A 16,193-nucleotide genomic window follows, 5' to 3' on the forward strand; every position below is an offset into this window, starting at 1 on the left:
TATGAAAATGAAAAAGCATTTAAACAGCAGGCACTCTTTGGGTTACTGGGTTGACTATTTACTTCCAATAATTTTCAGCAGTATTAGCCACTAATAAAGCAAAATATTTCAAAATCTCATTGTTCCTCAGATTTCTCACTTCTTACATTATCCGCCACTTTTTGTAAAATTATTTTACAAGTCCTGCATTTGGACTACTACCTCAAAGCCCAGATTTTCGATGTGGATGATAAAAGTTCTTCGTACAGTAAAGCTGCTAAAACAATACATCAGTGTTTTCATATTATCCATGTTAGCACTGAATATGCCGTACACCATTCAGCCATTATTACTACGTTATTACATTATTACCATCCCCTTGATACTACACTCATTATCCACTGACTGTCTACACTAAATTTTTAGTTCTACAGTTACAGATTTTAGTCCATCTATTGCTCCGCCCCCTGCTCTTCAATGATCAGGATCAACACAGAGCAGTGGTCATTCCGAAAGTGGTCACCCTTAAAGCTACTGCTTTTTTCTACGTTCCTCCTTCTCTACTGTGGCACAGAAACTGATGTGACACCATATTACAACCTGTCCAAATACTGGAGAAAACGAAAGAAGACACTTAAAATTCCACCCTGAAGCAGCATCCAGCAGAGGATACACCAGAGGATGCTAACCAGGAAGTCTTTTCAAGATTTTGGAGTGATATCACTGCCGCTGAGACTGTGGACACGCCATCACTCAAATTTCTTGGTTCTTTGTTTCACCGATTCACTCTGTGAATTGAATTAAATTAACTTTTTGATGATATTCTCATTTACTGAGATACACCTGTAGGTATTATTACAAAAACAGCTTTTCTACATCTAAGGTATCATCACCTTCTCCCTGTCAGATGAGGAAAAGTAGTACATGCTTTTTTACATTGAGATTAGATTATTGCAATGTGCTACTGTGAGGATGCTCCAGCAGAAAAGTAAACTCCAGCTAATTCAAAGTGCTGCAGTCAGGGTCCTCACTAAAACTAGAAAATCTGATAATATCAGCCCAGTCTCATCAGCCCTTCACTAGCTTCCAGTTAAATTCCATATTGACTACAAAATTCCTTTACTTACTAAAGCCTTGTATGGTCTTGTCCCTGAATACTTGCAAGACCTCATCGTGTACTAGGAACCAACATGATTTCTTGGATCTCAGAGTGCCAGTCTCTTACTAGTTCCCAGAATTTTTAAGACTTCAGCAGTGAGCTTTCACAACCCTCAGCTCTGGAATAATCTTTTAGCTAGTGTTTGGGACACAGTTTCAATCACTAGGTTCAAAACCCACTTGTTATATTTAGCTTTTGGCACCTAGCCTCTTCTAGATTAAGGTTGATGGAGCGGAGAGATGGCGTTGTTTCAGGATGCTCATGTCTGTGTTCCTTCTGGTTTCTCTCCTTCCAGTCAGATCTGCTGGAGTCTCTACACTAATGAGAATATATACATATGCTTTTCTCTGCACTCAACCTAATACCATCTCTTTACTGTTTTCATAGAAAATGACTGACCACTGAGGGGAGATTGCTGGGGTGTTCTGCGGTCCACACCAGACTTGATGCTCACCTCCATTTACTGCTGCCAGCCTCTGACCCCTCAACATTACTCACTATCAATTACACGGAAGTAGAAATGGACTCGGATTAACAACACTCAGATTGCTGCTTCCAGTCCTGTTATTATCGCCTCAGACTGTTACCACTTTTATTGCCTTAATCCCCATAATTCCCATCACTCTTATATCAGTACTCTAATGTAACTATACTGTAGCATAATGGCAGACTTAACTGGTGATACTGTAAATATCTACCAGTAGTTTGATCAGAGGAGGATGGGTGGATGTTACAAAAAGGCCAAACTGTTCAGAACTGTTTCATTTAAAAGAGTTTTGTTCAGCAGTAGCTCCATAAAATATCTTGCTGAGTTTAAGACTAATTATTCAGGCTCAAAGGGTTTATATTTTACTAAAAGATTAGGACATTAATTCACATTAATATTTCATAAATAATTCATAAACATAAAAAAAAATCTCACAAATCACATGGAATAAACGAAAGCCATTTATTGTTTACATTACCTGTTTACATTTAAAGGGTATTACATGCCATTACATGTATTTACCTACTTAAGAAATTCTTTTTACATAACGATAAACCAGGCAATAAAATTTATTTGTTTTGAAGTGAATTGTTTATTTTAGGCCTTCTGTTTTTTTTAAATCTGTTTAATAAGTATTCAAATCTGTATCATCACATTTCTAATAAACAGATCAGAAGAGAAATATATTAAACAAGAAAATGATTTGTTTTAAATTGTACAGTGAATTAAGAATTAATATACAGCACTGAGCCTTGTACAACACTCTGAAGCAGAGAAGCTTTATCTTTCTATAACTAAGTTTCTTCTGCATCATCCTGCATCTTCACGCTGTAAGTTGTTTAGCTGAATAAATAAGAATCTCTGATTGTTGATGTGGAAATTAATTATTGACATTGAACATTTTATGATTCAAATTTTTCCGAAATTATTCCAAAAAGAACAAACAAACAGTGAGTTTCAGGATGTGGCATAAACTCCAGCTAAATTAAAAATTATCAAGTGTCACTACATGAACCTGTATTAAAGATATTCACATATTAAATACTTGTATCTGTTGATATATATGCTTTGAATCAGAGTTTCAAACTGTGGAGAATTACACTTCATAAACGGTGGTGTGTGAATCAAGTGTCAAACTATCTTTCCCAAGAGAAGAACATTTCTAAGCGCAATGCATTTTAACAGTACAGTTACAAACAGACATTAGGACAATGAAAATGGTAAAAGTAATTCAAATAAAAGACTAATCCCCTTAAACCTGTTTAACTGATAGATTCAAAATCAAAAGCTTGTCAAGATCAATAAAGTTACACCCAAGAACTAATGAAGTCTGAAATAAAACTGATCAAATGAATGTTTTTTAATGAGAAAAGAAATATCTGCAGAAGTTGTAAATGAAGGGCTGTTGAAACAATCTCTTCAAATCCATCCCATCTTCGTCGCTCTTCACCAACTATAAACACAAATATAAATACACCATTACTCTTTCTATAATCTTATGTTAGGTTATGTTCATGGCTTAGTGAATATGCAGTAAAAACATTGTAGTTAAAAATAATAGAAAAAGCTCACTGTCAAATCTGCATCAGCAAATTTAGCCTTTAGGATTTATCAGAAGCTGAATCCTCAGATGCTGTAAAATAAATGTCAAAACTCAATGATTCATAAAATGAACTAAACAATATTAATCAATTTAATTCATCTTTAGTACAATATTAGTATCATAAAGGTTCACTTACGTGTTTGGCTGACGGGCTTGAAGCCTGAAAATAATGTAATGTATTAAAAATGTAATTATTAAAGCACTCTCCAAAGCACAGCCATTCACAACCAGAGATGAAATAAACTTTTTAAGTTAGAATAGTGAATTAAGACTAACTGTGAGACTGATCCAGATGAAGTAAATACAGAAATTAATAGAAGTACATAATGAAATCTATCAGTAATACTCCTCTGCATTTCTTTTACAAGCCATATATTTGACTCTCTTCTCACTTACCAGACTTTTTCTTCCAAACGAAAAATCCAACACCGCCAACGACAATGAGCAGGAGAACAGCCACAACACCAATGATGACAGCAACCGGCACACCACCTGGAACTACAGCGTTACACCATTATAGACCTCCATCAACATAAACATTCATTCATTCATTCATTGTCTGTAAGCGCTTATCCAATTCAGGGTCGCGGAGGGTCCGGAGCCTACCTGGAATCAATGGGCGCAAGGCAAAAACTCACGCCCCCGGAGGGGAGCCAGTCCTTCACAGGGCAATCCACACTCACACCTTTGGACACTTTTGAGTGACCAATCCACCTACCAACATGTGGTTTTGAACTGTGCGAGGAAACCGGAGCATCCAGAGGAAACCCCCATGGACATGATGAGGACACACCACACTCCTCACAGTCAGTCACCCGGAGCAGGACTCGAACCCACAATTTCCAGGTCCCAGGAGCTGTGTGACTCTGACACTACCTGCTGCACCACTGTGCTGCCCTTATTCAAGACAGTGATATTCAATATAAATATGTTTTATATTAGAATCTGATTTGATTGGTTGATTTGTACCTCCTTTCAGGACTCTGCGATCAGACATCTGTAGAACCATATCCTTCTTCAGTCCAGCGTGCTGAATGACGCAGGTGTACTTGTCTCTGTCCAGTTCCTCGGGTGAGACGGTCAGAACACTTTTCTTCTGGAAAGTACCGTCCTCATTGACCTGAGTCTCTCTGAGGTCCACATCCTCATAAAGATCCTCTCCATTCTTCTGCCAGGAGATCATCACTTCTTTGGGGAAGAAACCTGTAGCATGACACACCACTGGAGAAGAAGAGTCCTTCTGGAACACAACCCCCCCTGGAGGAACTAGAGAGAGAGGGAGAATTTTAAAAGTCTTTACTGTAACATTCACAATAAAATAAAAAAAATAAAAATAAAATGTTCCTCATTAAAGAGTAGCTACAACACACAAGTTTCAGCTCACTCAACCAGTTTCCACTTTGATAAATGCAAAAAAATGGCTAGGTACTTTGGGTGTGTCACTGCAGTGACGTATAGGTTTAGTGGTAGGGCGGGTGGGAGAGTTAACGTTAGGGCCTCACATTAGTGTCTTCACCCACCGCCATCACCTTTTCTCTACCCTCTCTTCTGTCATTCTCTCAATGTTTTTCTATCTCCCCATTTCCCATCACCTTTGTTCTCTCTTCATATTTCTCACCTCCATTCTCTCTCTCTCTCTTTCTCTCTCTCTCACTCACACACACACACAGATACTCCCCTGCCCCTCTTCTCACCTTCGTTCTCCCTCTCATGATATACAGACAACAGTATAAAACTGCACCAAACTACTCCTTGTCCTAGCTTTCAGCTCATAAAACTCTCATATTCATAAACATAGCCCTGGTGTGCATCCTCAGGGGGTGGAAACACATTTGCATAATTGTGCCTAAAGCAGAGTTGATCCTGAGGGGCACTGCAGAGGCAGCACTGATCACATTCAACATTTTATTTTCCCAATCTGGAAAATCTGTCTGTTGTGGCCATGGTCCCATGTACCACCCTCCACTGTAGACCAGCTGTTCTTTTTCTCTGTGGGGGGGTTTGTACAGGACCTCCATCAGCCTTGTAGAGAAGAGCCCAAAGCCATCAGCTGTGTCCACATAGACCCCATCAGGTCCCAGAGGGAGTTCTGAAATGAGACCTTAACGCAAGCCACATATAAGGCTCCACAGCAGTGATTAACAGAAAGGGGAAAGACAGCTGGACCCCAGTGAACTGGGCAGGCAACGCTGAAATCACATTCACCAGGACTCTGTGGAGCAGATAGACAAACTGGAGTCCATCTCAGCAGCCAGCACACTCACTGACTTCCAGGCCCCATTGGCTCTCTGTGCTCCCACCTTCAAAATCCTCACCCTTACAAAAGTGTGCTGAACTGGAGCAAAGGATTATATAATAACGGCTCATCCTTAGAACAGGAGTAAATTGAGTGTCCGTTTTATCTGTCTGTAATACCAAGAGAGAGAGGAGGGGCCAGAGGGCCAGGGGATTTTGTTTATACAATGCTAGGTGTTTTATATCTATATATATTTATGTGTTTCTGTGGTTTCTTATGGTTTACAACTAGTGTCTGAGCTCTAGGGGTAAAAATTACATCGAATAAAATGGACTGTCAAATTACTTGGCTTCTAATTTAATAGTTGATTAATTGGTGATGTCATCTTGTGTGTTTCTCACACTAGGAATTCTTTGACATTACTGCTTTCTGGAGAGTAATCATGAAATAGTTAACATTAAAGATTTCATTGTAAAATTCCTCACTATATTCCATGGTCTAATACAGAGTTAATTTAGTGTCAAACGTTTTTTACAAAAAATAAGAATATTTGCAAACAAAAATCTTAGAATTCAAGAGGAGAAAGTATATGTGTGAATGCAAATCAGAAATCTATAAAAAAAATACTGTCAGGATTAATCTTTTTTGTGTCTGCTTTGTTTTGGTTGTTACTCTTTGCAGTTATTTAATACTTACATTCATTTTCATTTTGCCAGTCATTCATTCATTAATTCATTATCTGTAACCCTTATCCAGTTCAGGGTCGCGGTGGGTCCAGAGCCTACCTGGAATCATTGGGCGCAAGGCAGGAATACACCCTGGAGGGGGCGCCAGTCCTTCACAGGGCAACACACACACACATTCACTCACACACTCGCACCTATGGACAATTTTTGAGTCGCCAATCCACCAACCCTACTTTTGGACCATGGGAGGAAACCAGAGCACCCGGAGGACAAAGGGAGAACACACCAACTCCTCACAGACAGTCACCCGGAGAGGGAATCGAACCCACAACCTCCAGGTCCCTGGAGCTGTGAGACTGCGACACTACCTGCAGCACCACCGTGCCATTTTGCCAGTCATTTCTTTCATTTTTTTTATTTTTTTGGGGGTGGGTGGGCCTTACAAGAAGGTGTTCACCTCAATTGGTCACTGATTTTGGACTGACTAGTGGTCTCAAACCTCCTCTGGGACAGAGCCATGCCCACCCTGCCATCTTTCAAGAGTTTTCAAACATGGCAAAACATGCTTTTACCAACACACAGCTATACACATCCAATTTTAGCATTAAAAAGTTTTTTTGTTAAAGTTTTTTTATAAAGTTTGAAAAGCTCAAGGGTAGTGTACTAAATATTCATGGTCAAGATTATAACCCATCTATGGAAAAGCCAAGTAGATATTGGTTAGTGTTAGTTGATTAACCTATTTAAATGACAGCTGAAATACTTTGAATTTAACATTTGTACTTTTTGAGGCGGTGTTGTGATTTTGTTCCCCAGACAGAGAGTGCAAATAATGTAATTGCAGCAACGCAGGGACTTTTCAGGTATTTAAACTTGTAGCATCTAGCAGTGAGTCTTTTCCTCTGATCTTAAGCGTACAATGCTTGTTAAAGTGATGATTACACTGGACACATTAAGGGCAAACCTGCACCTTTCCTGGTTTACTGTGAGGGGCAGCTGCTGCGCTCTCTGCTGCTGAACCATCTTACCCCTGAGCCCATGTCTGAGTAATGACTGATTTAAGTCCCTGTGCTGCTGCAAGTACATTATTTAGACTCTCTCACTGGGGGAAAAAATCACAACACTGCCTCAGTGTTAAATGTTAGGGCTCTCATATCTGTCCACATTAATCTGGTGGTTGTTCGCAAAACTACATTGAAGACTGGTGAGGCTGCTTTCAGCGAACTATGCCTATGGATTAATGTCTCTGAACACCTTGAATAAGAGCCTTCAAAATATTTCTGTTTAAATCAGCATTTCTCTAGAACAATTTAAGTCACTTTGATTTTGTATTAACTTTTCACGTTGAGGCTTAAGTGAAAGTGACAGGCCCCGGTCCCATCACAATATCTTGCAGTGCAGGACTAAATTTCAGTATCCTGTGCGGGAGTTGGCAGTTAACTAGTCATGGTAATTATGTAGAAAAATCAATAAATTAAAATTAATAAAATTAATTAATAAAAATTAATAAAAACATTGTCTAAAAAGATAATAATCATATAATAATTACCATGCACAATCAATAAGAGAAAATATTTAAATAATCAATAAAATAATAATACATTCTTTCTAAACATTTGTGAAGCAAGCAATTGCATTAACACCACATGAATTTTGCATTACTGTGCTGCCTGTAGACGATCAATCTGCCTTTTGTGTGTGTGTGCCTGCGACTCTGTGTAACATACGTGAGGGAATGCAAAGTCCATGATTTATTTTCTCCCAGTCCCTGTACTACATTATTTCAGAAGAAGAATGACAAAGATTTCTTTTTTTTTTTTTTTTTTAGCAAATTATGAGAGACTGCGAGTGTTGAAGGTGGGAGCAGGACAAATGCTGCATATTTCTGGAAGGAGCTGGCAGAAGTGGGATTAATAATTCTGTCCAGCACAAACCTGTACTCTATGAAAAACAAAAACTTGCATTTAACTCATCCATGGAAGTGAACACTGTGATCCTAAACAGGATGAAGCCATTGTGGAAAATGAAAGAGAAAATTGCTAAATAAAAAGAATCAATGGAAAAAACGATGTATACAGAAAGTGTAAAATTAGACACTTTAACACAGCTCATTCACAGTTTTACTGTAGAGCTTGAAACTAATGTGGCTATTCTGAGTTCAACAAACTCTTGTCTTCAAGGATGGTGTGAAAATATACATTTATTCCTTTTTGTTATCTGTACAGAAAATGCTGCTTAAGGAAATCTGACTCATTCTCACTTTGGCTCCATTAAATGTGCTGGCAGTTTTGAATATAAGTAGCCATTAAGCTCATCATTTTATAATTACTTTCTACAATTGTGAATGGTAAATTTTCCATAAGTTTTCATAATTTTTATTAAAATCTGATTTTTTGTTATTTGAAAAATGTATCTTATTTTATTAATTACATTTTTTTACATGATTAATTGTTAATTAATAACATACGTTAGCAGGTTGTGTTTATTTAAATCTGAATGAAAAATGAATACATTACATATACACTGTAACCACACATGGATGTTTGTTCAGATGATTAATAAAGGAGTACATTGATCAACAAGTTTTTACTGATGAGGGGATCATTTTATGTATGTGTGTATTAAAAGTCAGAGACTTTACCTTTCCTCTCCAGAGTGGATCTGCCATATTCCACATACTTCTTTAACCAATCGATACAGATGTTCTCCAAATAGTTCTTCTGTTGAGCAGCTACTCCTAGACGCTCCCACTTGTGTTTGGTAACAACAGCTTCAGGTGTAGGTGCAGTCCAGGTTACAGTGCTCAGATCCAGACTGACGAAGTCTTCTCCATCATAACCATACTGAAAATAGCCATGTGGGGTTCCATCATCGTTCAGCTCACAGCCATACATTGTTTGGTATGTGTGAACTCCTGCACACACAAAAAAACAAGTTTGTTTCTGTGACTCCTGGGGACTTTACATAGATTTCCATTTATTTTGGAGAGAAGTACACTTTAATCATAAGTTTTACTAGCCTAACTTTAGCATTTACCCAAATCCTAAACTTTCCTTAACCTTAAAACATCTTGACCCTAAAATGTAATATTTATGTGTGAGGGACCAACTTGTACACAACGTGACACACCTGGTAAACACAAGAACAGATGAGCACATCTCATTAAAAGCTGTATAAAATGACATCAGCACTTACACATTCTACACTCTTACCATCTCACATTTCATTCTTCACCTTGTTCATAAACATCATAAACAGAAAGAACTACATTTGTAACCTCATGTAACATGGCTTCCTGGAAATGTTAAGGTGAATGATTGATTTAATACTAATGGACTGTAAATCATTATAATACCTATTAACAAACACTAAATTTTACAAGCCACATCACAGGCATTTAAGAGAGAGAGAGATGGGGAGAGAGACAAAGAGTGAGAGAGTGCAGTAATCCAAAGAAAGTACAATATCAGTCAATAACAAAAATACATTTAATATATTTAAACAACAAATGTGTAATAAATACACTGGCAAACTTAGCCCAGATCTTTGCACAGAGCTGTGGAATCAGGCAGAGATGTACTCAAAATCCCAGTCTATTTGAAATCAACGGGCTGTCAGACAAACCTGACTCAGTTTTGAAAGTGAACACATATATAGTTGCCTTTCACACTGAATCCAAAACTGACAGACTGAGATGCTGTGTAAATTATTTAACCAACGTATGCACTATTTTCAGAGCTATACAGATGAGTTAAAATCAGACTGATCATCCAGGTCAATGTGTTCCCTGTAGTTTGTTAATTCCTTTTTACTGAGAGGAGTAACACGCTGTATGAGAGCCTCAAACTCCCAAAGGTGGGATACATTTCCTATTACAAAATACATTTAGAATTAGCTAACTTTATTCTCAACTGCAACAACATCTAAACATAAGACAACTAGAGAAAATCACTCTTACAACACACAGAATAAAACACCACAGGGCTGGAGGTGGACAGAGGGAAACCCTGGTGGCCATGAGATCACACCATCTGCCCATGATTCAGTCTAATGCAGGTGGATGCACTGACCACACATCTGTCCATCACAGAACAGTACTTTATAGACTCTGAGGAAATGAACAGAGGAGTCCTCTCTCCGTCAGATTCTGAGGAACTGTGTAATGTTCTCAGAGAAGTAGCTGACACACTGACAACTTCAGACAAATTCATCTTAGCTCTATATACTTTTACAAATCCGTCAGTCCAGAACCTCTCAGCACCACTCTGTCGTTACACACATACACACTGTTACACACTGAGAACACAGAAAGACAGAGGAAAAAAGAGAAAAGGCAGAAAAATAAGAGGAGAGGCAAGGAGAGGGGAGAGAAAAGGAGAGAGTGAGAGAAGTGAAATAATCAGGGAGAGAAAAACAAAAAATAGGGGAGAGAGGGAGAGAACAGAAAGAAAGGGAAATACATTTTTGAGAGGAAGACAAAGTATGAAGAAAACTGAGAGAGATAAGAGGAAAAAAAGAGAGATAAAGGCAGTCCTCCACAGCATCCATAACGAACATACAGGGAAAAGGCTGCTGTACTCCTCTGGACCCCCACCCCAGAGCCTCCCTTAAGGAGAACTGGGCACAAAGAGCTGAAACAACCTCCCACAGAACTCTCTGGAGCAGGAGTCCACACTTGTCCCATCTCAGTAGACAGTTCACTCACAGATTCCAGGCCACAACAGACTTCGGTCGTCCCACTGTCTGATCCACACTTTTAGAAAACCAGATACTTCTTTAAATTGACAAATATTCCTTGATGACAGAACTCCGGTCTCAGTAAAAACTAATTTTTTTTTTCATTTTCTAAGTTCTCTACCCAGTGTAAAAGCATGATGCTGCTTCAGCCCACAATGGTCCTCCTTTGTAAAGGAGTGTCTGGGCTGTCTCTAGACAGAAGGCCTTGACCTCCTTCCTGCAACAGCAGTTAAACAGGGTCAAAAGTCCAGGAAAACTCCACAATTCTCCTCTCTGGATCTTCAAGAGCAGTGAGCCTGTGCCAGAGCAAAGATGGAATGAGTGTTTGCACCCAATATTCTGAGCCCCCTTCACCTGTCCATGAAGAAAGAACACCCCTACCTTCTTGTTTCCTTGCAACAGAAATTTCACACCTGTATCATTTACATTTATGACATTTTGGCAGACGCTCTTATCCAGAGCAACTTACAAGTTTACTGGTATTACAGTTAGGCCAATGCAGTGTTAGGATTCTTGCCCAAGGACTCTTATTGGTGTAGCACAGACTGGTTTCCCAGACCTGCAATCAAACCCAGGTTTCTCACATGGGAGCTAATGGTGATACCACTGTACCACAGCAACCACCAATCAGTTCTTTCTTTCAATCCTGAGTACACTTTTGAATCATAGCTGCTGTGTGTGCAGTGTATTGTTGAGAAGTCCTTCATTTCTGTTTTATCCACATCCCACAATGAACCCAAACGATCTCAGTCTGTTTCCTGAATCTCCACCGCTGGCAAAATACAGTAACAATGTTCAAAAACAACTCATGTTGTACCAGTAAAAACCGTAAGTAAAAGCTGAGCTTCGAGGTCAGGGGAACATTACGTTCATGTGCTGCTCAAATTAGGAGGATATTAGTGTTTTAAAGCTTTATTCCTGTTTGTGCTTAAAATGTAAACTCTGTCCAATCTCACTGCACTGACTCTTACTGCAGCTGCTGTAACCCAGGAGCACTATTTCACACAACACTCCTCCCTCCACGTCCACCAGGCCCCACTCCTTTACTCACCCCAACCATGGTGGACTGTGGGAGAGGCTCCTCCTCTTCCTGTTCAAACTAAAGTCTACAGCACAGTTCCAATCCCCCACTCCCTCCCAGCACTCTGTGTTACGACTAACAGTTTACTCTCGTGTTGTTTCAGAGCCTTTTCAGCTGTGAAACATTCTTCTCCTCTCTCACTACGACTGCCTCAGAAACATTCACAAACAACTGCTGTGCCTTAAAGGTCTGCTTTAACTCGACTCTTTGAAGCTCACTGTTCTGTGTAACTTCACGACTGACTTCCCACATGTATCCATGACGAAAACAAGTTAGAAAACATCCATTATTTCTATTTCTCGGCTATGTCCACAGCCTGAGAGTCCACCGCACTTTAGAACCACTGTCCCTCAGGAGAACCCAAGCCCCCTCAGACCACTCCCCTGCACCGTCTCACTGCTTATAGCCCCACCCTCTACAACCTTCTCCTCCTCCTCCTCTCAGTGACAGCAGCAGGTTGATGCCTCTCCTCTGTGCCTCCCCCAGTTGAGAATGAGTAACAGAAGGAGCTGAGGCAGGAGAGTGTTGAGCCCTCCACAGTGACAGCACTCCACTCCGAGTCTGGTCTCCCCTCCTCCTGCCCCCGCTGTGCCCCCACATTGTGAGACCCTTCTCCCGTACCCCACTGTACTCTCTGTGAGAACACAACCAGTCTCTAAAGTTCAACATCACACTCGAATCACCCCGTGCTCCCCTCTGCTCAAACACAACATGAGCCCCGTCCCTTACACTGGCTTTAGAGCTGTCAGAAAGCACCAGAGCAACAGGATAAAACTGCCCCATCCCATGACTCCAGGGTCACTCTGGGGGTTAACACATCCCCCTCTGCTTCACACAAAAACACAGCTCTGTTCAGCCTCACAGTGGAGGCAGTTTAATCACAGAACACTCACTTACTCCCACCCCCCACCACCCACTAACAGCACGTCCTCCACCTGCACCTCACTCACCTCACACACACACACACACACACACACACACACACACACAGAGGGAAAGACATAAGGAGAGGAATTCAGAAAGGTGAGGAAGAACAGACAGGAGAGAGGGAGAGAGAAACAGACAGAGGGGGGGGGAAGAAATAGGGAGAGAAGACATAGGGGAGAGAAAAGGAGAGAGAAACAAAGAGAAGTAGAGAGAAGGAGAGAGGAGAGAAAGAAAGAAGAACAATAGATAGGAAGAGAGAAGGAGAAAGGAGAGAAACAAAGAGAAGAAAAATAGAAAGAAAGAAAGAGAGAGAGAGAGAGAGAGAGAGAGAGATAGAGAGAGGAGAGAAAAAAGAGTAGAACTGGATAGGATGAGAGAAGGAGAGGGAGAGAGAGAGAGAGAGAGAGAGAGAGAGAGAGAGAGAGAGGAGAGAAACAAAGAGAAGAAAAATAGAAAGAAAGAAAGAGAGAGAGAGAGAGAGAGGAGAGAAAAAAAGAGTAGAACTGGATAGGATGAGAGAAGGAGAGGGAGAGAGAGAAAGGAGAGAGAAGAAAAACAAAGAGAAGAAGAATAGATAGGAAGAGAGAAAGGAGAGAGGAGAGAAACAGAGAAGAAGAATAGAAAGGAAGAGGGAGAGAACCACAGAGCCTCTGACCACATCTTCACCCTCCACACGCTGAAAGATAAACACTTCAATCAGAATAAAGACAAAATCTTCATGTTTTGTAGATTTTCAAAAAGCGTTTGACTCCATGTGGCACGTGATTATTGTATAAACAAATTGTGAAAGTGGCGTGGAGGAGAAAACATTCGACGTCATTAAATAGATGTACTCTCACAGTAAATGTGCAGTGAAAAAGGGAACACTCAGAACAGAGCTCTTCCCACAGTCACGAGGAGTACATCAGGGCTGCAGCCTGAGCCCCACTCTCTTTAATCTCTACATCAATGACCTGGCTGCTGAACTGGACCAGAGTGACTCAGTACCCGGCCTCTCTTTGGGAGAAACCAGAATCAAGTGCCTCCTCTACTCAGATGACCTTGTTTTACTGTCACCCACCAGAGAGGGACTCTAGGAAAGTTTAAACGTCCTGGAGAACTACTGTCAAACTTTGGCTCTGAGAGTAAACCACAGAAAAACTGAGATAGTGACATTTCAAAGGAGGTCTAAGAACCAGGGGAACCACACCCACACTATACACCACCAACACAAACTACAGAGCTACTCAGCTCTCAGCAGAGACTACACACTGGCCGCGTACCTCACAACCATCAGAGAGAGGGCACTGAGGAAGACGCTGACCATGTACAGACTCAGTGAGCACAGTCTGGCCGTGGAGAGCGGCCGTCACAGACAGAGCTGGGTGCCCAGAGAGGCCAGACTGTGCTCTCACTGTGAGCTCTCGGTGGTGAAGACAGAGCTGTACTTCCTAGCCCAGTGTCCCAGGTACGAGTCCGTCAGGAGCAGGTTCTATCAGAGAGTGAGTCGAGTCTGTCCTGAGTTCCTGCTCCGCACTGACACTGAGAAGCTCCAGACCAATTATTATTGATTATTACTAACTTATTACTGATTTATTACTAATTATTAATGATTATTACTGACTTATTACTGATTAAACATCTATATCATCTCCCCACTCTTATTTTCCGTTTCTTGTTTGATCAGTAATCCTGTAAATATCACTTCCTGTGGTTGTAAATGTATCTGTATCTAAATGTTTCTGTATTTTCTGTAATATCCTTCAGCAACAGTGTATTGGATTACATTCATGCCACTAAAGCACTGCTGAACTGAACTGAGAGACAGAGAGAGAGAGAAAAGGAGAGAGGAGAGAAACAAAGAGAAGAACAATAGATAGGTGAGAGAGGAGAGAGAGGAAAGAAAAAAGTGTAGAACAGTAGAGAGGAAGAGAGAAGGAGAGAGAGAGAGGGAGAAAGGAGAGAGAAGAGAAACAATGACGAATAGAAAGGGAGAGAGAGAAAGAAAAGGAGAGAGGAGAGAAAGAAGAAAGAAAATGAGAGCCATGCGCGAGAGAGGTAGAGAGCGAGAGAAAGTGAGAGATGTGAGGCGAGAGAAAAAGTAAGTGAAGAGAGAGAAGGAACAGAGAGAGGGATGGAGTGAGAGAAGGGACAGAAAAGGGGCTATTGGGTGTTAGACAGAAAACAGAGCAGAGACACAGAGAGAGAAGAGGAAGGAGGAAGAGAAAGAGAGAGGGAATAGAGAGAGAGAGTGAGAGAAAGAGAAAGGGAGAGGGTTTGGAGTTTTGAACTTTATCCACTGCCTCAGGTCGACAGTGAAACACAAAATCACCTAAAAACACGTTAGAATTCAGCGGCCACTTCAAGCTTCACGATAAAAGGTCAGTAAAGATCAAGACCCCAGCAGAAATGTTCCAGAGCCCCCCACAGTCCCACACCCTCTCAACCCCACCACCTCCATCTGTTTATACAACATCCCCCTTCATCTGCATCAGCCTTTAAGACTCACTCAGGCTTCTCTCTCTCCGCTGAAACAGAGCCATCTCTGAGCTCCCCTCAAAATAAACCTCACCTCCCGACGTTTCCTCTTCTCTCCGCAGCTCAGAAAGACTCCAATAAAACCTTCATCACAACAATCACAACTCATACTCCACAGAGGAGAGAGAGAGGGAGGAGAAAAAGACAACAAGGGAGAGGTGAGAGACAGAGAAATGGAGAGAGAGAGGGTAGAAGGAGAGAGAAAAATAACAGGAGAAAGGGAGAGACAGATGAGAGAGAGAAAGGTAGGGCGTGAGGAGAGAGAACAACAGAGAAATGGAGAGAGAGAGAAAAGACAAACAGAAAGAGAAGGGGAAAGAGAGTATAGGAAAAAGGTAGAGGAAAGTGAGAGCAGTAGAGTGAGAGAAAAGAAAGAAACACTGCAAGAGGAGAAAAAAGAAGTGATAGGAGACAGAAGAAAAGGCACAAAAAGGAGAGAGGAGAGAAAGACAAGAGGCTGGAGAGAAAGGGAGAGAGGGAAAAGATAAAAAGAGGGAGAGAGAGAAGAGAGAAACAGAAGAAAAGGCAAGCGAGAGGAGAGAGACCAGGAAGACCAGGACTGGACCTGACAGAACACACTGGACTGAGACGAGACACTGTCCCTGACGTCCACAGACAGGACAGACGTCCCCAGCTGAGGGATCAGTGTCTGCTGTGTGCCTGTTTATAGATAACTCCCCTGCACCGTCCTCCAATGACCCTCTCACACACGTCGTCTCCAGAGGTCTGTCGCAGAGGGACCACCAGCTTCCTTTAGAGAAAGAGCCGCTCTCTACCTCCT

General features: G+C 41.0%; 1 protein-coding gene across 1 annotated transcript in view; it reads right to left on the reverse strand.

The window, feature by feature from the left end:
- Positions 1-2,074: 2,074 nt before the first annotated feature.
- LOC136677742 (RLA class I histocompatibility antigen, alpha chain 11/11-like) overlaps positions 2,075-16,193 on the reverse strand; it is a 62,428-nt gene continuing 48,309 nt past the window's right edge. The window contains exons 3-8 of the mRNA XM_066655343.1: positions 8,792-9,064; positions 4,198-4,494; positions 3,625-3,726; positions 3,365-3,388; positions 3,198-3,258; positions 2,075-3,078 (exon numbers count right to left, since the gene is read on the reverse strand). Coding sequence (XP_066511440.1) covers positions 3,227-3,258; positions 3,365-3,388; positions 3,625-3,726; positions 4,198-4,494; positions 8,792-9,064 — 728 coding nt within the window. The 3' untranslated portion in view covers positions 2,075-3,078; positions 3,198-3,226. The remainder of the gene's footprint in view (positions 3,079-3,197; positions 3,259-3,364; positions 3,389-3,624; positions 3,727-4,197; positions 4,495-8,791; positions 9,065-16,193) is intronic.

The sequence above is a fragment of the Hoplias malabaricus genome, chromosome Y (assembly GCF_029633855.1).
Source record: "Hoplias malabaricus isolate fHopMal1 chromosome Y, fHopMal1.hap1, whole genome shotgun sequence".
Classification (NCBI taxonomy): domain Eukaryota; kingdom Metazoa; phylum Chordata; class Actinopteri; order Characiformes; family Erythrinidae; genus Hoplias; species Hoplias malabaricus.